At 41.1% G+C, this 24,582-nt stretch overlaps 1 protein-coding gene across 17 annotated transcripts in view; it reads right to left on the minus strand.

Annotated features, from left to right (window-relative positions):
* The window catches only part of ANKHD1 (ankyrin repeat and KH domain containing 1), a 103,712-nt gene that overhangs the window by 77,687 nt on the left and 1,443 nt on the right, over nucleotides 1-24,582 (minus strand). For 16 of the 17 annotated variants that reach the window (XM_085237013.1, XM_085237006.1, XM_085237004.1 and 13 more), the window contains exon 2: nucleotides 10,838-10,991. In XM_085237013.1, coding sequence (XP_085093139.1) covers nucleotides 10,838-10,991 — 154 coding nt within the window. Of the gene's footprint in view, nucleotides 1-5,128; nucleotides 5,153-10,837; nucleotides 10,992-24,582 lie in introns of all 17 variants that reach the window. The other variant, XM_085237000.1, reaches the window with a different exon arrangement.

Below are 24,582 nucleotides of genomic sequence, written 5' to 3' on the forward strand. Positions count from 1 at the left end.
TATTATACAGGAATTCTCAGACAGAAAGACAGAAATTCTCAATCTCTATCGACCACCAATAGCTAGAATTCAATTGACATGTAACTGCTAGCTTTTAACATTAATCCCACAGTATCCCTGCTGGCCAAAGCATCTACTCAGCTAACATGCTGAACAGGCAACAAGATGGAAGGTAAGAAAGAAGCATTCTCTACAGTCCCAAGATTTTTTTGCAGGAAAAAGAAACTAACTGTCTCCAAAAAGCCTGACTTTGGAAGTAAAACTAGATCTTTTCTATGTGTAGCATGTGAAGATTACTTTCAAACTCACTATTCGAGTTTTAGATTCCAAGCCAAATCAAATGTCCATAGAGACATTTGAATTTGGGCTTGGAGAAAGAGAAAGCTTCTGTTTGCATATAATCACTTAACAGCAAAAGTAGAAGTCCAGATCAACAAAAAATGCAACCTCCAAAAACTGATGGTAAGAACTGTAATAGGAAAGAGTCAGAAAAAAAAAAAGTTGGTCTAACTCTGGGGCAGCTGGAATTCAACCTGACTACAGCTGCTGAAAGCCACAAAGCAGAATTTTTTTTCCTACTATCACACTGTGAAGGTCTAATGTCTTACTAAGCATCCCTATTGTTTTTCCCTATATTTAGGGAAAAAAGATTCTGAGTTCTATCAAAAACTCACAGTATCTTGCCAGCTTTCCTTCAGTACATAAACTTTAGTTATGTACTTTAGTTAGCTTTAGTACCTAGCTTTAGTTAGCACAGAAGTGTTTACAAACTCCTACTTTGCCAGGGACATGAATTTGCTCTGGAGCCAAGAGTAAACAGGAGATATTGTATATTAAATAGGAGGCTTTCACTTCCTATTTGAATTTCTTTTTTCAATGGCCTATTTGCTGTTTATTTGTTTGGGTCTACTTGTTTATTTTTTGTTTTTCCCCAGCCTTAACATTAAAACCTGCAGCACATCCAGAAAGATCTGCCACGGCAGCCGTTGACTCCTGGCTGCCTACAGCCTTTTCCATACTGAGCCTTCTCTTCCCTATACAGCTGCCTCCTGCAAGGTCCAGCAACATCTTTTTCAGGACCATGCACCAGCAAGTACTGAAGCACATTCATATACACAAACACATTTCTGGCTGTACCATACTTGACAATACCACTGTGATTAGCTAAGAGAATACACCGACTGCAAGTTGCATTGTCTGTGTGGCTTTGTTCAGCTTTAAATGGACAGAGGCCAAAAGGCAGACTCAGCACATCTGCCACAGAGCCAAGCAGTCACCTGCCCACAGCCCTGCAGCCATGAGCTCAGCCAGGTCCTGACAGGGCACAGCACTAAATGAGCACACAGGCACTGCTACCAGCTCCTGAGCATCCCAGCTAGAATCAGGGCAGAACGGCTCCAAATTCAGAGCTGTGGGCAACAGTTTTGACAAACTTGTACTCAAAGACAGTATCCAGACCAGACACTGAGGAAAGAAAATCAAATTACTTCAGAGTGCTTTAAAAGTACTTTAAAGCCCCAAATCCTTCTTGGGGAATTTATTTTGATTGCAGCACTTACAATACCTACCTGTAATGCAATAAAAGCAGCAACTTCATTAATGAGCCAGAAGCAAAAACCATCATAACTTCTAGATGCCAGGTCTCAAATTCTCTACTTCACGCCAGTCAATATGAAAGAACAAGGTTTGTTACTTTACAGAAATACACCAAAGCGAACAACAGGCATCTATTCTTTAATCCCTGATTTTTCTTTCAGTGCCTCATGATAAATAAGAGTTAGCACTGCCTCATTTCAAGTGCCTGCCTCCAAAAACACAGAAAATACACCTCAAAAAACTAAGACTACTGCTGAAACATGGAAACAAGGAACATGGAAACCAAAGTCTGCTATGAAATGTAAAAAGCACAAGGAAAAGACAGCCACCTACCCCTGACAAGTCCCAAGAGAAACTACAGGAAAACAGTAATATCTATTCACACTGTAGAAGGTTCCTAGAATTCCTATTCTTGACTGCTAACATTCTAAGCCAAATATTATATCTTATCTGTCTGAGGTCTTCTGACTTTTGAAAAACAAGTTACTTTCACAGAATCACTAAAATTAGAAAAGACCACTAAGAACATCTAGTCCTACCATTAACCCATCACCTGTGCCCACTACTTTCCAGACATCTTCACCTGTTTGATGGTAGAAGGAGCAAAGCATGGAATTCCATACTGATCTATAGCAAACCTATGGGTTATGGAGCAAAAGGATCACCGTCCTATGGAGATTAACAGCAAGATGCAATCTCTAAGCACAAGCACAATGCAGGAAGAGACTTCAAATAAACTTTGAAGGCAATTTGTAAGTAAATATCCCACATGCATTCCAAATTTCTAGCATTCAGTGAGAAACTAAGTCCAAATGGATAGTAAATGCTCCCATCAACCAGAAATTGGCTCTGGTATAAGTCAGCAACTACATGGAACAAAAACGACTTCAAACAACTGTATGTTTTCGAGCGAAGAACCAAGAGACCCCTAGAAGGCCTATGTCAGTAGCAGCTTATCCCAGAAGCCATGGACTTCCAGCCACTCACTCAGTATGCTAAAGCAAGTGAAAATATTCAAGTATTATCAGGGGTGGCCAACTACCCTACCTATTAAAAAAAGCCCATATAATCAGTCTAATGATGTATAGCACTAACTTGTGTATAATTCCATGTTTCAAAAAATCACCAAGGTTGGAAAAGATCTCCAAGGTCATCCAGTCCAACCATCCACCTATCACCAATATTTCCCACTAAACCACGTCCCTCAGTACAACATCTAAACACTTCTTGAACACTTCCAGAGACAGAGACTCCACCACCTCCCTGCACAGTCTGTTCCAGTGCCAGACCATTCTTTTGGAGATGAAGTATTTCCCAACATCCAACCTGAACCTCCCCTGGCACAATTTGAGGTCATTCCCTCTAGTCCTATTGCTAGATACATGGGAGAACAGGCCAACCCCCACCTCACCACAACCTCCCTTCAGACAGCTGTAGAGAGCAATAAGGTCACCCCTGAACCTCCTCTTCTCCAGGATGAACAACTCCCATTCCCTCAGCCTCTCCTCATAAGGCCTGTGCTCCAGACCCCTCACCAGCTTTGTTGCCCTTCTCTGGACACGTTCCAGAGCCTCGATGTCTTCCTTGTAGTGAGGGACCCAAAACTGAACGCAGTACTTGAGGTGTAGCCTCACCAGAGCTGAGTACAGGGGGATGATTACTTCCCTGCTCCTGCTGGCTGCACTACTGGCCATTGGCCTCCTTGGCCACCTGGAACACACTGCTGTTCAGCTCAGCATCAACCAACACTCCCAGGTCCATTTCTTCCACACAGTCTTCCAGCCACTGTGCTCCAAGCCTATAGCATTGCCTGGGGCTGTTGTGGCCAAGTGCAGGACTGGCCCTTGGTCTTGTTCAATTTCATCCCACTGGCCTGAGCCCAGCGATCAGCCTGTCCAGATCCCTCTGTAGGACCTTCCTACCTCTCCCCAGGCAGATCAACACCTCCTGCCAACTCAGTGTCATCTGCAAACTTACTGAAGGTGCATGCCCTCGTTCAGGTCATCAGTAAAGATACAGAACAGGACAGGCCCCAGTACTGACCCTTGGGGAACAACACTCATAACCAGTCCAAAACAAACATTTGAGAAACTGTTCATAAAATCTCCCTACAATACAATCATCTACAGCCTCTCAGTGTATTGTCATTAAACGCATCCTATACAACAAAACATTCTGCAAATAAGATCTGTAGGAATGCCACAGTAGATTACAGAGTACAGGATAATCAAAATCTGGATGCTACTCCCTTTGGAAAGAATCCGAGTAATCTATTTTCCCATGATCCATGTTCAAGAAAGAACACATCCTTCTACTCTAAATGATTAGCAAAAAAGCCTCATCAAGATGAGTTTAAGGGTTCACAAGGCCATACAACTACGCCATATTGCTACCCACTATCCTTATTTTCTAGCTGTAACAAGAATAAAACTAAAGATGACAAAAATTTGTGTTTCTCTGCACTTCATCAACATATGGGCAGCAACCAGAAAGCATTACCAGCCGCCTCAGCAGACCCCCAGCGCTCCAACACTAGCTGCAGAACCTAACACTTAGGCCTAAGCTTGCAGCCACACAAGGCCCAGCATAAGCTTTTCCCCATTACACAGCCTGAACAGGGCATTTCCCCCTGACTAGTGAAGGAAGCACACACAGGATTTCCATTCAGTACAGGCTGAACTCCAATTCAATCCACACACCAAGGAGAACTGTCAGTAGAGCACTGGCTATTTTCTCCTGCCTGAACTGTCCCTGCTTTTGAGCTCTGGCTGAGGCTACTTGAAGCACTAAGCTAACACATCCCAGAAATAACACAAATTGGAAAAGGCTTTTGATCAGAAATATCCCTGTATTATAAGAGGAGATTGAAGGGGTATTTGCCTTGCAGAAGAATCCAGCTTATAGAAAAAATAAAACACAGCAGTAATAAAACAAAGGAAAAGTTGAGTTAATTAAAAAAAAAAATCTAGGACTCAAAAAAAAAAAAAAAAAAAAAAACCTTGCAAAAATAAGAATTGCATTAACTGTTTACAGTGTAGTAACAAAGCACTACCTAATTAGCACTGACCACTGACACTCAAGCAGCTAACTAAAGAAATTGAGTAGTGATTGTCTGGTCTTACCCTACCACCATATCCTGTTGAGGGCAAGTTAAAATCTTGGAATCATCTCTATCAAAGAAAAGAATTCCAAAAACACTGCTAAGTTATCATATTTGATCTGAGAACTGTTGATACCTAGAAGGATCAGTTTTTAAGTGTTAAAATTAAACTGCTCTTCACAACAAAATCCACCTGAAAAAGAACCACATAAATGAGAAGTCTGTACACTTAAAATGCTTTTCAGGTATGGAAGTTAATTATTCAAAAGCAGGATTAGACTCAACTTTTTCTAATCCAAATGACTAAGATTAGAAAAAAAGTATTTCAATCATGCAAAATTTTAGCAAAATATAATATTAATTACATGCACAAAACTCAGATAGTTTATCCAACGTATTCAAAAGCACAACACATCTGTAGGTTTCACGTACCATATATTCCTTCCCATTCTGAATCTTTAGGTAGTGAAGAAAGAAAATGAGCAAGTCACTGTAATGTGCCAATATCTCAAAAAGTATTCCAGTTACTAAACACTGATGATTTAAGTAGTAGCACAGCCCTGACTTCTATCCTAGAACGAAGCCTACTGATGAAAATTGTTTTGCTTATTTGATATATATATACCACGTCCATGTAACACGAGTATTTCAAATTGAGCAAATTGAGGTAAAAAGGCTTCCTTGGTTTAAAAACAACCATTCAGTAAGAACAGTGACTCAAACCAAGGAGAGGCTTTTGCTGTGCTGAGGGAGCCTGAACATGCTTCATATTTGTTACTGACATGACTCAACAGTAAGGCTTAATCTTTGCTCCAGTTCCAGCACTCCTCTCTTAGATTCCCCGAATAATAACTCCATTTTTTTTTTTAAATCAATAATACTGAAATAAATCCAGAAAGGTATTCACTACATTCTACAAGCATATATTTGCAGTCAGTACATTGATAAACATGAATGAATCTTACACATCTCCTGCAGCTCCCAATTTGTAGCTTCTACAGTTTGGGATGGAACTTAGATAACCCTTAGAGGTTAAGCTTCTAATGTATGAGAGGCACACCTCCATTTAAAATCACAGATAAGTTACTCATCAACCCCCAGAAAAGAAACACCAGGTTCAAATATAAATCTTTTACTATAAAAAAGATCAGAGAATGTACCCCCCTCAGTCTCCAATGCTTCCCAAAGTGACACAGATGCAGGATGAAACCAGGCCACAAATCTTTTAAATCTCTCTGCCATAGTGCTGGATCATAAATCCATTCAGTCACATTCAGGTCCTCTAATGTTGGAGGAAAAGCTTTTTCTTCTTTAAATCCATTTTACTGGAAAAAGTGATGTTAGTGAATATTGAATGCTTCTGTTCACATCACAAAACGCCGTTTCGGCTGATAGTATAACTAGTGGGTATACAGATATATATAGATGCTGGAAAGCATTCAATTACACAGTTGCTGAATCTCACTCTACCATTTCAGTTTATCCTAAAGCAGACAGATTTTGTCCAGGCCCATTCACATTTTGACCTGTGTTTTATATTTCCACTAAGTTGGCAATTACTTCCACTTTTTGCTGCCCCCAATTCCAGAACATACAACCTGCTTCCCTCACCTCCTTCCCTTTCATCCTACTGGCTTTTCAAACAGAAGCTTCAAGCTCCCATTTCCAAATCAACTACTAATGTCCTAGAGAACTACAGCATGGCTGAGGCTGGTGGGGACCTCTGGGTCCATCTGGCCCAGCCAGGCCCCAGCAGAGCCACCCAGAGGAGGGCGTTCAGCATCCATTCAGCTTCAGCGATCTCCCAGGAGGAGACCCCACAGCATCTCCAGTCGCTGTGCCAGCGCTCTGCCACCTGCACAGCACAGCAGTGCTGCCAGTCAGAGGCAATCGCCTGTGTTGCACTGTGTGCCTCTTGTGAGGGCACACCGTTGTCTTAACAGACATTTGTGGGGAAAAAGACACACAAGAAAAAAAACATTTCACTTTGACCATATGAGGAAGGCCACAATGAGGTCGCCCCAGAGTCTTCTCTTCTTCAGGCTGAAGAAGTCCAGCTCCCTCAGTCTTTCTCCACAGGATAGACATTTCCATCACCTTCATGGCCTCCTTTGGAACAAGCCATTTTCCAACACAAGCCTATTACAAGCCCTGAGCAAACCTGTACTCACAAGTCCTACATCAGAAGCGCCAGTGTACCTGCAGCCAGGATCCCAGAGCCACCCTGGTGTGAAGAGTATGTGCCAAGTGAACACCAAGATGGCAAGGGGTAGTTAGTTTTGACTCTTTGAATACAACTAGTTGAGTTCTGATAACTCTCAGGAATAGAAAGCACTCTTAACGCTAGGAAAATATATATATATATATACACATATATATATTTACCACTTTCTTCCGTATCTCTTTTTTGAGAAAATTCAGAACAATAGGAAACATGTTACTCAAGGTACAAAACTGTTCAGGAGCATTCTATGTTGCTTACCAAAAGGCTCAGCAATGCCATACTGAAACACTATGCATGGAGTACTTCAACTGCAGGGATTGGCATTTTGATGTTTTAAAGCTTCCCATGGTACTCCACATTTCAGGTGCAAGATACAACAAACAGGCAATCAGGACTTCTACTCAACCAGTATCCTTCTCTTTAAGGACAAACTTGTACTCCTCTTGAGAGCACTGCACTATGTAAGCAAGCCATTTTCCAGTCCTGATACCTATAAAAGGAGGAACCAGAACACAAACCAGCTTTTATCTGCCAAATATTCCCCAGCTCTTATTCTAGGGATTAGTTTGCCCTCCTAAGAAAACATGCCTAGGGACCACTGAGGAATCCACCAAAAGCAGAAGCTCTGTTCCTTCTAAGGTAGCAGGATGGATTAGAGAGGGTAAAGGACTCCTGCACCAACGTTAAACCCATTCATTCACAGCATCAAAGAGCTTTCATCACCCAGCTGCCAACTATCATCTCTAAAAAAAGAAATTTAATATGCAACCTCACTGAAAGTCCACAAAAGCAGCTTTATTTTTTAGAGCTGAAATACTATTTTAAGAGATCAACATTGCCCTAATTAGCAGTGGAGCTGAATGTTTCAGAACACGAATCCAGCATAAGAATACAAAGAATCAATAACAGTCTGAAAAACTGAAACATCTCCAGTGATCTCTTTCCATAGGTTCACTCTAGCTATAAATCCTTTCCTTGCTAGTAGCAATCAAAACTGCATACACTCAGAACCCTTGGCTTGTTTAGAAGGGCTTCCCAAACAACTGGATTCAGTTGCTTTTCCTGAAAATGAGAACAACATACAACTTTAGAACAGTAAGGTCTCTTTCAGAATTCAGAATTGAAAGCTAGCACGTCGAGTTTGTTTCTCAAAAAATTTTTCTTTAAAGATGGATTTTCATTAACAAAGTGCCTACGCTTTGCTCAAGCAGAATACAAAAGGAAGCTTCATTGTTGAAATTGAAGCTAATGAATCAGGTTTTTGGAGTCCCTAGCAAATGTAAGGAACTGCTGATTGTCTGCATGCATGCATGCTGCATTTGCTGCTTTGTTTTAACAAAGGGGAATTAAACATAGCCCTCACACTACAAACTAAAGTTGTAGTTAAAGCTGTTGCCACTCAAAATATTATGTGTTTTCAGAAGTTAAGTCATCTTGAAAAGAGAAACTGAAGAAATAAACAAAGCCATTAGGATAGGTAAATACAATACATAGAAAGACTTTTAGGCAGCTCAACCAAATAAGACCTCTACATCTCCATACACAGGCTAATCAGTTCTCAAATCAAAACAGCTACAAGAACTGCACACAAGTTGTAGTAAGAAGCATGGAATGGTTGGGGGGGGGAAAAAAACTAAACTCCTGTGTAAGTGCCTTGAAAACGAATATTTTGTCTGGCTGCAGTTGCTACTTACTTCTCAGAATTAACAACCAACATTCACATGAAATCTGAGCATTAAGAAATTCTGGAAGAATAAGCAGAACTAGCTTTGCAAGTCAAAACTTAAGATCCTAAGGCCACAGCCATGAGCCCTGCATCTGAAAAACACTCAAATCTGAGACATCGTATGCACGACCACCTGTTCTCCCTGTTGCAAGTTGGGATAAGCCTCACACAGGAGAGAGGAATCACAGCAATGAAAGCCAAGGACCCTGGAAACAACATCAGACAAACTGGAACTAAACTACCTGTTCCAGCAGCAGTGCTGTCTTGTTTTTGTTGTTGTTGTTGTTGTTTGTTTGTTTTGTTTTTACAAGCTATACTTACTGTAGGAAAATAAAATGACTAAAATGTCACTAAAGTGACAAGAGAAATTGCCGTCACTGTCAAATTGTAAAACAAAATCACAGCAGTAAGCTGTTTGGTTTGTTGTGCCTAAACACCTTACTTAAGACTTGGAAGGGTATTTTCAGCTAAATTACCCAGATCAGTGCAAACCCCTGCGAAAACATCTAAAACATATCCCAGAAGCACAGGCTTATTTTCCAATCACCTTCAATGTACAGCTTTTAATCAATAAGCTACTAGGCCCTCAGTGTTTTCTTTCAATATTTTTAGTGTTCAGATATTTTCAGTGTTCAAATTCACAGTGGTACAGACAAGAAATCCTTAACTGGTGGACTTCTTCATGAGTGCTTTTGGTCTTTCAACCTCACACACGTATCAACTGATCAAATGACATGAATTTTGTCCTGTTTCAGAAGGAGATGAAGCCCACAAAAAGCCCTCCAACAAGTTTACTTTTCTGTTCTGTCCACTGTCTACATCTCTGAGTATTATAGGAAATCAAAGCATGGGACTCTCAGATTAAAAATGAATCATCTAATCCTGTGGACAAGCAGCAAACTGCTATCTAGAAACCTAAAGGAAGCAGTCTCCCAGATATAACAAAAAGCAATGATACAGTGTGTGTGTGTGTGTGTGTGTGTGTGTGTGTGTGTGTGTCAAAAAAAGTGAAATCATTTTGAACACTGCAAACTTAGATGTAACCTTAGAGTAAGATGTGAGGGTAGATGAGGTATGTGTTTACTACACTAGCCATCAGCTATCTCCACTGACAATTCATAAAGCTAGCAGTAGGTTTGAGGATACATCAGCCATCAGGTACCCGAGAGGAACTGCAACTGATTTTCATTAAATGAAAAAAGGGATCCATTACACAAATATTCTTTAGTGTCCAGAAAATCCCAGATATATTCTATCTTCCCTGCAAAGCAAAGTTTGAGCCACAACAGTTACACCCAGTTTGATTAATTTTAGAGGTCCACCTTTAATTAAGGTGCTGTAATTTTCTGCTGACAAAAAGGTATATAATTCTTTTCACATTCAAAATGCAAAGCAAATCCCTTGCTCCCTTTGTTTCCTTATCCTAAAGTTCCTTAAGACTACTGTAGATAGCTTTATGCCTAAACACTTGCAAACAAATACTACTTTATCTATTTCCCAAGGTTGGTCAAAGTATTCTGAATATATATGCATAACGATCAAATGGGATTTGTTTCAAAGCAGGGTTTTTACTACTTTTTGTCCTTCAGTTTTGGAAAGACAAGTCATTTCCAATTTCACTGCAAATATCTGTGACTCAAAATTTGGAAAGACTTCATTAGTCAAGCTCTACCATAGAAGAAACAAATATAAGTAAGTGGCACTGTTTTTATCTAGTCTGTTTCTGCAACAGGAGCATTAAATCTGTATTTTTCAAAATCCATATCACAGACCTACAGAATCAAAACAGAATTTTGTGAAACTCAAACAGTAACTACTATTTCATCCGTAAATTTCGGGAGTAATTCATTAATTGTTATATATTGAACAAAGCAGCACAAAGAAAGATACTGTTTTTAGCAAATCTGTTTCCTTCCCTTCTCTCCTCTGTAACCCTCCCTCTGGTACACATGTAATCACCTGGTCAGTGAAATACCACTTCATTCAAATGAACCTTTCTAACCTTATGCATACAGAAACAGTGAACAAAGAAACCCTCTGCACCTGTAAGAATTATGAGCTTATTGTTATGCTCAGCTTCGCATCATCACAGTAAGTTTCTGGACTTCACTGGGGTCAAAATTTACAGGTTGCCAGGCCTGCGTGCAAGTTAGTTTCAGAAAAAAAGTAAAATACTACACAAATAAAGTACCTGCTGCCTCCAGTAAGGCTTCTAGTCTTGCTTGTGTTTCTGGATCCACAGCTCTCAAGTCCGCACCTTCTGCAGCGCTCGATAAGAACAACTCTGATGTGGTTTTAAGTACAGGGTTATCAAGATCTTCTTGGTCCAAAATAAATGATTCAACCTGTTTGACAAGTTAGATAAACAGTTTTACCATTTTTCACATTTTATAACAAATCTAGAAATTACAAAATACATAAAGGAATTTAACTGTAATATAATACTTTAAGCGTACAAATTATTAGATAGAACCTTAGAAGTTATCTGGTCAACTCACTAGAAAGGTAGATGAAATGCTAAAATAAAAACTCTGCATGAAAAATAGCTTATCCTAAAAATAATAACTGGCAAGAGCTGAAACTACAGCAAGACCAACTCAGATTAAATACTGAAAATAAACGTTACGGATGTTTGCACAGTTGACCACCAGAACAGACTGCCACAAGGAGCTGTGGCACCTTTGTTAGCAGAAATGCACTTTGTTATTACAGAAAACAGCCACCAGTAATGACTTCAGTACAGCTGAACCTTTCTGAAAGCCAGGGATGGACCTAATGATTTCCCAAAATACCTTTCAGTTCCCTTCTAAAATATTATTTCAACTAATGTAGCACAAGGATTTTCTTCAAATGAAGAATCCTTGAGTAGAAACAGGATAGTCAATGACAATTGAAACCAGAACAATTGTTTCCACACTGGCACTTAATATTGCTCCAGTCATCAACGTTTCCTAGACCAGATCAGATACGTAGAATAATTAAGCAAGCAGGTATTCCAACGAAGCAGCAATAATGCTGTCCCACTACTGGTCCATGTGATCTCAAAACACAAGCTCGTGGAATTACTCAACATAACACAGTGTAGTTTTAGGACAGCTTGCCAGCGTAAACAAGGAGGATACCTGACTCATACTTTAATGAGAACAGAACTACATTTCAGAATCTGTCTCAAGTGCAGACAAAACTCCTTCTATTTTCAGCAATATTTTTAAATAAAAACAGGGACATTATTCCATAATTATCCATTCAACACTACTGGTGTCTTCAGTATCCACCAGAAATGAGACATACATGTTGCTGTCCTTTCTCACTTCGCATCCCAATCCCATCTTCCTTCCTCTGTTTTCCCCTAATTCTTTCAACTATCTCTTTCATATCAGCAGTAAGCAACCACCACATTCAGTGCTATCACACAACACTTCAGGAAACATGCTTCAAAAATCAACTCAGGCCCAATAACAAGCTCAGTAAAATGCTCCATTGCATGAAGGGTGTTCATGAGTCTGGAAAGCTACATGCAACACTGCTATTCAAGATCACCTGAGTTAATGTCTCTCCCTTGTTAATACGTAAACATCCTGTAACATTATCCCCAATCAGCAGGTGCCCAGTGCAATGCAATGTTCCCATGTGAATACAATGAGGTACAGTGAAGGAGGTGGTAAGAGTAGCTTTCAGGAATACAGATTGTTAGTCCCACATCTGCAGATGTTGCCTAAATTACAGGTACTGTACGTTGTATGCCCACACACAAACATTAAAGGTCAGACAGCAGGCTGTGACTTTAAGCAGCAAGACTCCTAAGTTAATCCCAGACAAGACACAAAAGTCTTAAAACAAAGAGAATGGTCAAGTGTTAATTAAGAGCCAAGAGGGGAGAAAAGCAGAAAATTAATGACCTGAACCGGTGATAAACATTTTTACTGCAAAGCAAGAAGATCTACTTACGATAGACAGCAAAAAATCATAAAAATCATAGAATGAAATCATAGAAACCACAGAATGGCTTGGGTTGGAAGGGATCTCCAAGGATCATCAGGTTCCAGCCCTCCTGCCACAGGCGGGGTTGTCAGCCACTACACTGGGTGCTAGAACAGATTACCCAGGACCCCATCCATCCTGGCCTTAAACACTTCCAAGGACAGGGCATCCACAACCTCTCCGAGCAACCTGTTCCAACACCTCAGCACCCTCTCAGTTAACATTCCCCCCCGACATCTAATCTAAACATCTCTTCCTTTAGTTTAAAACCATTTCCCCTTGTCCTATCACTATCTATCCACATAAAAATTGGTTTTCCCTCACATTTCTAAGCTTACTTAAAATAGTGGAAGGCTGCAACAAGGCCATCCTGCAACCTTCTCTTTTCCAGGCTGAAGAAGGCCAGTTCCTTCAGTCTGTCTTTCTAGGAGAGGTGCTCCAGCCCTGGATCATCTTTGTGGCCCTCCTCCAGACACTCTCCAACAGTTCCACATCTTTCCTGTGCTGGGGATCCCACACGTGGACAACCCTGTCTCTTTCCCTGCTGCCACCCCCTCTGCTCATGGAAACCAGGATACCATTGGCCTTCTGGGCTGCACATGCACACTGCTGATCCATGACGTGTATCCCTGCACTAAAACTCCCCTCTGCAGAATTCACATGTGGATTATGTTCATGTGGCTCATATAAGGACTCCCTGCTGGAATAAGGTCTGAAGCAAAGATATCTTGGGGAAAAATTGACAATTATCCACAGGAGCACTTCAAGGTATTTCATTATTCTCCCTAAGACCACACAGGGAACTCTGCTTCCTCACTTCACCAGAAATATTATTCCTGCTGCCACAACACATATGACCTACTGATGGGTAGAAAAATACCACCATGTATCCAAGTGACTGCTCATTGTACACAGCAGAGAAGCCCATATAAGCAGCTGTACTGCACTGCGTTTTTTTCCCTTTTTCAATTATACTGCTGAACATAATAGTAACCTCCTCTCCTTTTGAAAATGTACCAAAAGGCATGAAAATACGACCACACGTCAGAACAACAAATACTCCAGAAACTTTCAGACTGCCTTCTGACATGCTTACCCTTCAGCCTCTGACATGCTTACCCTTCAGCCTCTGCACAGCCTGACAGCACCCTACGCAAAGCTCATACCAGCATCACTGTTAGCTTTTGTTCTGATTTTTTTTAGTAAATGTTTAGTAACATATCCAGAATACAAACATAACTTGACTCTGAAAACAGAAATTCAACACATGACATGATAAAGCATTCGTGCCATTGCCAATCTTTCAGAAGTTTCAATGCATTTTCAAGTCAGAACATCTGACATTTCTGCAGCTGTAGTCTCTCACACAGATAGGGGATGAATACCTTCTCACTAACAGCAGAGTAAGAAATGCCCTCATCAACAAGATGTCACTTGTGAATGAAAGCAACCTGCAATGATCACGTAACAATCAAACAATACCAAATACATTACAAAAAAAAAAAAAAAAAACAAGTAGATTTCACTTTAATACAGTGCTCACACTGCAAATTTAGGTACTCTGCCCTAAACAGATCTGTAGCAAAGTGAAAGAATCACTGGTCACTGTGCTGTTTTTGGATTATTTTGCAAGTTGCAGTTGATAAGCATCTTACTTGGTAAGGCTCATCAGGAATACATGTACTCAAGATATCATTCCAATTCCCAAACTAATTATGAGCAGGAATGATTCCCAGTAACACTCCCAACACACTGTGTGGGACCTGAGCACCGCTGCAGCACTGCACCTCACCCAGGAGAACGAAGGGCTTGTCTGACATCCTGCCAAAGGCTGCAGCAATCCCTCAGCTCTGCAGATCCAGTTACACCACAGGTCCTCCCCCCCCCAGCCACATTCACAGCTATCTGGATTCAGCTCCAACAGTATTTATACATTAATACCGCAAGTGAGTTCACCTTGGGTCAGGGGTACGTAAAGGCAACTTGGCAAGTGCTAACATCAAAAATAACACTAGCCATTCTTCTAAGATTGGCAAAGGCATATAAGGTTAGGCACATTTCTGTTTTCAAGTCTAGACCGATCTTTTTGGTGCTGCATTGAAATTATTATTATTATTTTTGTTGCAGGTTACTGACAAAAGCAGTATTTTCCCAGAATAGCTTGGACTGCTCCCACCAGCTTGCTCCTGACAGGACGGACTGGTGATGGGAATGCCTCCCGCTGCGGCCGCACCCGCACCATCCCTTCTCTGGCACACAAGGGCAGCCACAAGGACTGCTCACTACATCTCCTGCTTTCCTGCGTGCCAAACCACTGCTTTTGGAAGAGCATCTTGACAAAGAGAGTCAATAGGTAGGACAAAGCTGCTAGGAAATCACTTCCCAGAACTTGAGTTTCCCACATACGCAGTGAGCAATGAATCCTTTGTGGAGCCAGGCCTCCATGCCTTGCACCTGGAGTGCCTACAGGGCTGCAGACCCTTAAGCAACATCACAATGCCAATAAACGACTACCCAGTTTCTGAATTGGGTTACCCTTCCTAGTTATTTCTATACCAGTTCCATTTGGATGTGTCTCAAATATATCTTGATGTACACAGGGACCCAGCTTATTTTGGAAAGCCTGTATCTCAGGCTGAAAGTTCACGGAAGTGAACCATCTACATTTAAACTATTTCCATTCCATAATTAAGACATACAGCATTGTATAGGAATCAAACTAGGAATATACTGTGGTTTTGTTTAATAAATCCTACCCCTCCATTCACATTGCCATGTTCTTTATCGCACTGAACACCAGTATCTGACTACTACCTTATCATCATTCCTACTTAAAGACCCTGGGAGTACTGGTAAGACAGCAGATGCCACAACATTAGTGAATTAGTTTGTATTCAAATTTGACATAAAACACCTTTGAATTCCACATTTAAAGAATGTCAGCTTCAAAATTACTGAAAATAATCAGCCCAAGGAGACTGCAAGGCTGGCACTGGGAGCCTCATTCCCAGTCCTGGGGCAGACCTCACACAGCACCAGGCCTCACTTAGCTCTGCTATAAGCAGTACTTCTCAACACCGATCCCTCAAAACTCAACAATATCAGTCAAATATTCTTACACCTATACTGAGGTATAATCTTGGCACTAGTATTCCATTCTCAAGAGAAGGGTTAAAAGACAGAAAAGCATACAGGAACACAGACATTTCCACAAAACTTCCCGGGGGATCTCAGTATACAACCTTCCCTTGGCACTTCAAAACTAAGGGAAAGAAGACTTCAGAGTCAGTACATCATTTAAACAACGTAAATGACAATTCAGCCATAATTATGGAGATACACCATCTCTGTTAAGGTTTGAACTGTAAATTCTGAAGGCTGTTTCTTCAATTTAAAACAGCTCAAGAAAATTTAAGTCACTAAAATCTACTAATCACCACACATCTTCCAGTTCTGGATCTCGTGCTTAGTAGGGCTACTGCCAGCACTCAGCAGTTACCGTGTACTTGGAGCTATCACCACATCAGCAGAGAATGCCCAGCATGGCTGAAGCATCATTTCCAGTTACTGCTCATCCTACGACAAGTGAGGCAGATATCAAACATCCTCATGATATGAATTAACAATGAAGTAGCAGAAAACTCGGGGAAAAAAGGGAGCTGATAGTTTTCTACCACTCTACTGAATTTCCAGCTTACAAAGGCAGTGTTCTAGGAGCTGGAACATCTCCCTTCTGCGGAGAGCAAGCTACCAAATCATGTTAGCTCCTCCTGAGGCTACAACCCTCGGAACTGTCTGATCCCAATTTCAGGGGAGCTGTTAGTATCTGCACACCGCCTGAGCTCTGCAAAGAGTTGCTTTTGCTGACAGCAAATCAGATGGCTCAAATCCATTTAGCTCCAACTACAATAAAAAGTTGACTAAACTCCATCTGGATTATCTGAAAGACAGCCTCTATTCCAATATATATTCAGCAGTTATTCAATAATGACACAAGCAGCTATGAGAGCTGGGCCCTAATCTTATTTCAGAATAGCAATTCATTTTGCAAATGCTGCTACAAAGGTAACACAAGGGTGGACACAATACTACCACATCAGACACAAAGTCCTGGTCCTGAAGTCAGACATTTGCACATAAAACTGTGTGGTGCAGTCTAATGCTGACACATACCAAATGAAGTTGGCATTCACCTGTGGCCACAGAGGAGGCCTAAGGTGCTCCAGCAGCAAGGCAGACCCAACACCCCTAAGCAGCTCCTCTCCAGCAAGTCAGCTCTAGCCAAGGACCTCAAGCCCAGCACCTCAAGGAGCTAAGCAATTCTCACAGATTCAGCTAGTATCTGAAACACGCAGATAAAGGAACAAATAAAAGTTAAGGTTGTGTGGGACTACTCTCCCATGTCAGAGATTAATCATCTTAGGGTTTCCATTTCCTTGTGTTAATACTAATAGAAAATGCAAAAGCAGGATTCATGATCAAGTGTCCGTCAAAAGATTCAGGCAAATCTAACCGCTTACCCAATATCTCTCTTAAGCAATCCACAGGCACTAGTTTACACCACGCCAATTTAAGTAGCTTTAGATACTACGGACTACACTGTCTCACATATCATCTGTAAGCCTCTGGACAAAATTGTCCACAAACAAGAAATCTGCAATTCATTTTCATTAAAACAGCTGACCCAACATACAACTATAGCCACTGTTCCATGGTTGCATCCTCTTGGTAGAAGGCAGGCAATGTTAAAAGAATTTTATTACAGAAAGTGCTGCTCTTTTCAGTCACTTCAAAAAAAAAAAAAAAAAAAGCAACCACATAGTCAATGTCTGTAAAAAGAAACAGAATTATGAATAAGTTTTCCTAATTCACAGAAGAATCTCCTTTTGCAATTAGGAGCCACCATTTACAGAACTGAAACCAACAGCCATTCAAAATTCACACTAAACCAACAGCCTATTAATGACATGTACAGTCTTCATACCAAAGACCAAATGGAGACAAGCAGATCTTACTATCTGAAATGAGAACTTATACTAAGCACTACTTGTTTTCATGTTTCAACCTACTCTAAGTCATGTTTTCAGTGTTCAATTTTATCTACTGCTATAACAGATAAGCACCTATTAGAAAAATAGTCTTGTAGCAACAGCCCCTCTTCTTTCCCTACATCTCAGCCCAAGAAACAACGGTGTAACTCAATATTCTGACTGACTACAATCTAAAGCAGGTTTCTGGTTTCAGCATAGCCAGGGCTTCCTTGCTCAAATGTTTTAGTGTCTGGAATCAAATCAAGTGAGGGAAACAAATTCAATTTGTTTATGTGATTCTATGATTCTGATGTAAAAGCTCACACCCATTGAGACAGCAAGTGTTCTGAGCCATCTCTTCAAGAAACATCTTACATATATCAACACACAAGCTTAATTAAAGTGTAGATGACTTTTCCAGGTCTGCCATCACTCCAGAGAGGCACAGTGATCCAGCACTCAAAAATCATACGTACGGATCCCACGAATACACCCTGGTCTAATAATTTGATAATCCATTCCCACAATCTCTCTTTCAGAGAGAGAGGAGTCTCAACATTTAAAATAACTAAACGTTAAGTTACCTACAGGCTCATATAAAACTGAAATTCACACTGGCCTTTCCTCCGTTCGCAGAGCTGAAGTTAGTGGCAGACATTTTCCAAGGCCTGTATTAATGAGTTTGTGGGTGCCCTGCTGCTGCAAAACCAGCAAAAACCATCACGTAACTACCGACCCATCAGAGAGCCGTTCAAAACACCCAGCATACTGAACAACACAGCACAGATCCCATACATCTAAAGTACACTCCACTGAAAACTCTACAGGCGGCAGTAAAAGGGCTTTGAAATGTAACTATTTCAGAAAAACAAGTAAAGCGTGTGCATTCCATATACAGTACTGACCTTAAACTAACAATTCCAAGATGTTAAGTGGCCATTTCATGGACACCCTTTCTCCACACTATCTTGTCACACTGAAAGCACACACACGCAGAGCAGTGAACTCCAAGGATGCCATGACATCAGACAGACCCTCAGCCCCAGCAGCTCATCTCCTCCTTTCACTTGGATCACACAGTGGATTTACCACCTACTAGCCATGTAAGATCATTATTTTATTCATGAATTTGAAAAGGGAAGAGTTCAACAGGGTTAGGGATTTTCCTGGAGGAAACACTTAATTAATTAGTAGTCCCTGTTTTACTGAAGGCAAACGAGAATAACTCATGGATCTGGTTGAAGCTTAGTACAGAGAGAAAAAAAAAAAAAAAAAAAAAAAACACCCAGAAAAATTCAGAGGGACTTTTCAGCTGGCACACGGTTCATCATGCAGTAAAACATCAATTTTTACTTGACAAACAGTGAATCACCTCTCCTATAGACTGGCACAGCTCAGTAACTTTCCAAATCCCTCCTGGTGGGAACAGCCAGCCACCCGTGTTCATTCCCACCTACTCCTCCAACAGACACAACGCAGTAACTCAACCGTGGGCAACGTCACCCAGTGTAGGGCACTGCTGCAGGGTAGGGGTGCTCTGGAAGAGCTGAAGATAAAAAGAAGTTTGAAAAACAAGCTGCATAACTCCCTCCTAAAAGAGAAGGGCAAAAAATAAGTGGTCTCAGCCCATGAAAAGCAATTGAGAGAGGGAGGATTCAGTACAGGACCAATCCTCTTATTTCATTTTTTATAATGATGCTTTCTATACACATCTGAACAGAAGATGCAGAACACTGTAATAAAAATGAGGAAGTTTTTGAGTATTTCTATTGAAAATATCCCTAAGAATTAAAAAAAAAAGTCAATACTTTCTCAACTAACATTAAGTAACGAGGTGCAAGAGTAAAAGGAAGACAATATCCTCCAATATGGTGCATTTCTTCCATAGAATTCACTTGCTCAGCATCCCTCTGACAACACCCAAAATGAAACCTCCACAACAAATAGGGAGAGCTAGTTGCCAGAGGGAGAAAAAATAAACACAGAATAAAGAGCTATCTATTACTGACATGCACCAAAAGGTTATAGCTCAGACAAGCATGCTACTCTAACGAAATGAATCTATAAATCCAAATATTAATTCACCTCTATCCACTATTCTTCTCTAATTCAGAGGCAGTGTGGTATTATACCATGGCTATAGAAAACAGTATTTTTATCATTTAGAAGTTAAACTAATCTTTACTTTAATCACAGAAGACCCTGGTCATGAGGTATCAATGAAAAAGTTTCCATTAAAAATAGTCTCTCAAGCCAAAACTTTTCAAAAAATTCCTAAACTCACATAACAGTTCAGAAATCAGTGTTTTGTTCAAGTTATGGTAACAGACATCTCAGCTGGGAGGATGAGCTTTAAAAAAGACTTCAGACAGCATCTGCAACAGTGCACTTGAGCTTTTGTCCACCCATAGGGATCCACGCAGGCAAAAATGAAGCAGGTTACTAAAGCTTCAGCTTTGGAACTTAACTTACACACTGAGTTCTGCAAATAGTCCTCAAACATATGAAGTTATTTTACCTGCTTCATGAAGTTATGATTTAGAAATGAGCCTTATTTGCCTGTCAGTTCCTCAGTTTCAAACGGAGAGTCACTTCTGCTCCCTTCCAACAACAGCCTAATGTGAAGTATCTTCACATATGTTACAAGAACTCAAAATGACCTACTAAGATCAAAGCCACACAGCCTTCTCACCTGCAGGGGCTAAAACCCAGTTCTGAACTCCCTCACCAAACATGCCAAGCCAGTAACGTAGCTGCTCCTAGGCGTAAAGGTCAGGCCATGTGCATGCGCAGAAGGAGCGCCTATTTCCCTTCCCTCCACACCTACTCTTTTCTTAACTGAACGTCACAAGGATGGCTTGACCTCTAAACACAGGACAATGTTGCAGCAGCATCACACTGCTGCCTTCACAGCTCTATCTCAGAATCTTCTGAGATGAGGACAGGAGTGAGGAGAGAGCATCTCAATGACAATTTCAAGGGAGAGCAGTTGGGTGGCCCCACTTCAAGTCTTCTCATTTGCCAGCTGTAGTCTCGTTTTTCACTAATGCCCAAATGGATCCTTCTCCCCGGACAGTAACTAGTAATTCACACCCAGGTGCAAATCTGTAACTAGATACAGACGTTCTGCTAAATTTTGGTAAGTCTTCACAAGGGGATGCACTGCATATTTACGTAATTATATAGTAGTGTTTCACATATTTATTTTCTATAGCTATCATTAAAAAGGTTGCTGACATTTATCTTAGGTCATGTAGTTAACTGGGTCAAGGTGCACTGAAGGGAAACCAGAATACTGCAAGAACTGTTAGAAATCATTTCATTTTTAAGTGTTATTGAAAAGAAAGTATTAACTACAAGTCAACAGATTGGTTCTGGCTACCACAGGTCAGACTGCCAAAGTAACTGCGACAACTACCAGGACTTCCCAAGAACCAGCACCCAAGGGGTTGACACAGGGCTGTAACGGAGGATGGTCAGAAAATCTGGAGAAGGCTCTGCACCAGAGGGCAGTGGGCATGGACTGGGCTCCTAGGGCTGCGAACATGGCACCGAACTTGTAGGGTTCAAGAAGCATCTGGACAATGCTCTCCTGTGGTCTGGTTTTCACGCATTCCTGCATAGAGCCAGAAGTTGGACTCCATCATCCTTAGGGGTCCCCTCAAACTCAGGATATTCTGTGATTCTAATCAGGTTGAGCAGGAGTGAATACACTATTAAATGGCTATCGGCATTATGAAGCCTCTGAATACTTTGAGAAATCTAACCCTGTTATCCCTCCATGCTTTCTAACAATTAATAATTTCAGAAGGTTTTCCATTTCGTTCTAAAAAACAACAACTGATAAATTTTCAGAGGAAAAAGGAAAGCCTTTTCTGCCTGGTCTAACTTCATTTGCATCAACTTTCTGAATTCCTATTCCTTATGGTTCAGAAAATGCTACTTTTGTTATTTTAAATAATACAATAAATCTGAAATTTGTAAGCATTCAATTGACCTCAAGTCAGAGATACATTGTTTAGACCATTTAAGCAGTGCCATGTTAATAGGGTTCACTGATGTAGCAATAACTTTAATAGATTACGTTACCAATTTAAAACAAAGTATTTATCTTGAACACCCCCAAAAAAATTCTTTTAAAGTTCGAATACCTAGAATTTGTGGAAAAAATGACTTAAGCCCCAGACAAAATCCCCAAGTTCTGAACCGATCTGGAGTGCACACCATTCAACTAATAATTCTGCCCATTGTAGGAGTTATGTTATGTCTGATTTTTAATTATGCTTTGTGTAAATATCCCCAGAGGCTTATGCAATAGGTAGAGGCTTAAGTAAGGCAAGCTGGAGGAGGCAGGCGGGCTGCTCTGGGGAGAGAGCCCAAGATGTGAGCTGGCTCCACGGTCGAGGGCCGGTGAGCTCTGGTTGCCATGGGGCAGCTGAGCCCTGAGGAGCAGACGGGGCACTTGCTGCACTTACACGCTCGTCCCCAAAGGCCATGTACTGAACAGAGCTCCAAGATCCTTCAGAATATTTGTCAGCACAGCTGGCTTCCCATACTCGATTCACAACAGATCAGCAAACCACACGATCTTGAAAGCACTAACAGTGCCATATTTATCACTTGCTTCAACTCCACATGTCTATGGCCCAGTTTTCTTCCAAGACAGAGTTTGGTAAAAGTCTGCATGCCCTCCGGCCAGAAGTCCTCCACCACTGAGGACCCTATGGATTCCACATACGTGCACTATTAATCACTGCCCTGACAGCATGCCTTCATCCTGACCTACAGGCTCCACAACCAGTATCACAGAGCCTGCTTTGCACTCACGCCTTTGGCACCACTGTTAAGTGCCAGCAGAATTCACAAGGCCTGGTAAGAATGCACTCAAGGATGCAACAAAATTTCACTCCAAGCGAGTAGCCAGCTGCATCCAAATCCCAAACTGCTTCCCAAGCACCGAGGCCAGAGCCTCTCTGCTGCTTAGAATACAACTGAAAGTCTCTCCAAGCACCTAGAGAACCACGGCTTCCCTTCTATTCTACACAGGAGCAGTAGAAAGCCTCCTGGCCTCCTCTTTCCATGGCCAAAGGCATGCTTCAGCTTGCAATTGTTTCTGTTTGCATGTGATAATTTTAACTGGTAATTCTAGAAAATACTCCATTTGAATTTCTCCTTACAGACCTCTCACAGTTCAATCATACAGCACCCAGTCCAGCCTCTGCTTTCCCAAGCAGCTGCCTGGTGCCTCTCGCAAGCAGGCACTGATCTGGGACACCAGAAAGCTCCATCCTTCCTCCCCATTTTGCAACACATGATAAACACAGCACCCACTCCTCACTGGCTTCACCTGTAAAAACAGGGACACAGCACTCTCACCAAAACTACGTGAAAACCGAGTGTAAGAAATACAGTACATCTTCTGAAAAGTTAAGCTAAAACACATTTATTGCTCTTTACCTTCTCTAGATAAAAATTTCATTAGGTTCATCTTCCTGAAATTCTCTGATGACTTTTTTCTACTTGATCTGCCATTTTAACGGAATCTAATTACTTTAGCATATTATACTCAGACTAATACAAAAAAAACAAAAGCCAAATACCAATGCACAGACACGGCACAGCCTACAGAACACTGCACCATGATTTTCATAGCTTTGAAAGTAGAGAAAAGAGCACAGATTAGAGCCCCATAGCAAACGCTCCCATTATTTATTTCATTCTCCCTTCTCATTCCCACTAATTTCACACAGTGGAAGCAGCTGAAGACATACACCCAGATCAGTGACTCATGACATGAAACCACAGTCCAAACAGTCACTGGGTTTTCAAAGCAGCCCTACTCAAGAACTGCAGTGTTCCATCCCAATAGTTCAGTTGTCTCATCTTTGTTCAAAAACAAAACAACCAGGACAAAAAAAGGCAAAAAGTCAAAACCCTAAAAAGCCCACAACATGTTGGCAACAGGTGCTTCTTGAGTTCTCACACTCAGAAAAGCAAATGGAAAATTCACTTCTGGCCCTTACAACCATGTTCCATAACCTACCAAGGCTGGATAGACTCAAGGGCATATCTTTCCCACCCATGTCTCTCCTACACATTGCTCCCCACAATCAGAGACACAAAACCCAAGAATCCCCTAAGGAAGTTCAGTCTCAGAAATTGGCCCAACTCCTCTAACTGCGCTCTGGAAATCTCCAAGCGCTTTAACTTCAAGTTAATTTTGATGATACGTTTCAAAAAGTGCTCTTCTCAGATTTTTCAAACAAACGATTTTAGTTTATCAGCTGTCTGTGAAACTTTTTTTTTCCTTCAATGCTAACCTCCTATCTTAAAGCTTGCTGTTCCTCAAAAGACCAATTGAGTGCTTATGAACACCTGAGCTCAATATTCACATCCTTTAAATAATAGGGTGAGCTGAAACAGAATAGCAGAGCTCCACCATTTCCATCATGCAAGGAGGGCCACAAACATTGTTACATAGTCCATTCCACAACATTTTCCAGGTTCTTTAACTAGTGTTGCACTTTCAAGGATACATTAACATATGAGCCAGGAGAGACAAAAGACATCCCAGGCAGAGGAACCTCCTGAGTTACTCACGTCCTATTCATTCCCGACAGGCCTACCACCTTTCCAAAAGAGGAAGGCTGCTCAACATGTAATCTTGTACAACCTCGTGCTCACAACAGCAGACTGCTATGGAACATTCATCTCAGGTGAGTTTTATCTGCTTGATCATTAGATTTTGAGCATAGTTATGTGTCCTGCGTCAACCCACAAGCAAAGCAGAAATGTGAGTCTCCGTCAGTCTAATCACTTTTTAATTCAGACCTCAGCTGGACAAAAGATGAACAATGGAAGGGAAAAAATTTAGACATACGAGGAAAGATGTAGACTCCTCTTCTTCTATTTCCTCCAAAGAAAC

Source organism: Meleagris gallopavo, chromosome 15 (genome assembly GCF_905368555.1).
Source record: "Meleagris gallopavo chromosome 15, MGAL_WU_HG_1.1, whole genome shotgun sequence".
NCBI lineage: Eukaryota > Metazoa > Chordata > Aves > Galliformes > Phasianidae > Meleagris > Meleagris gallopavo.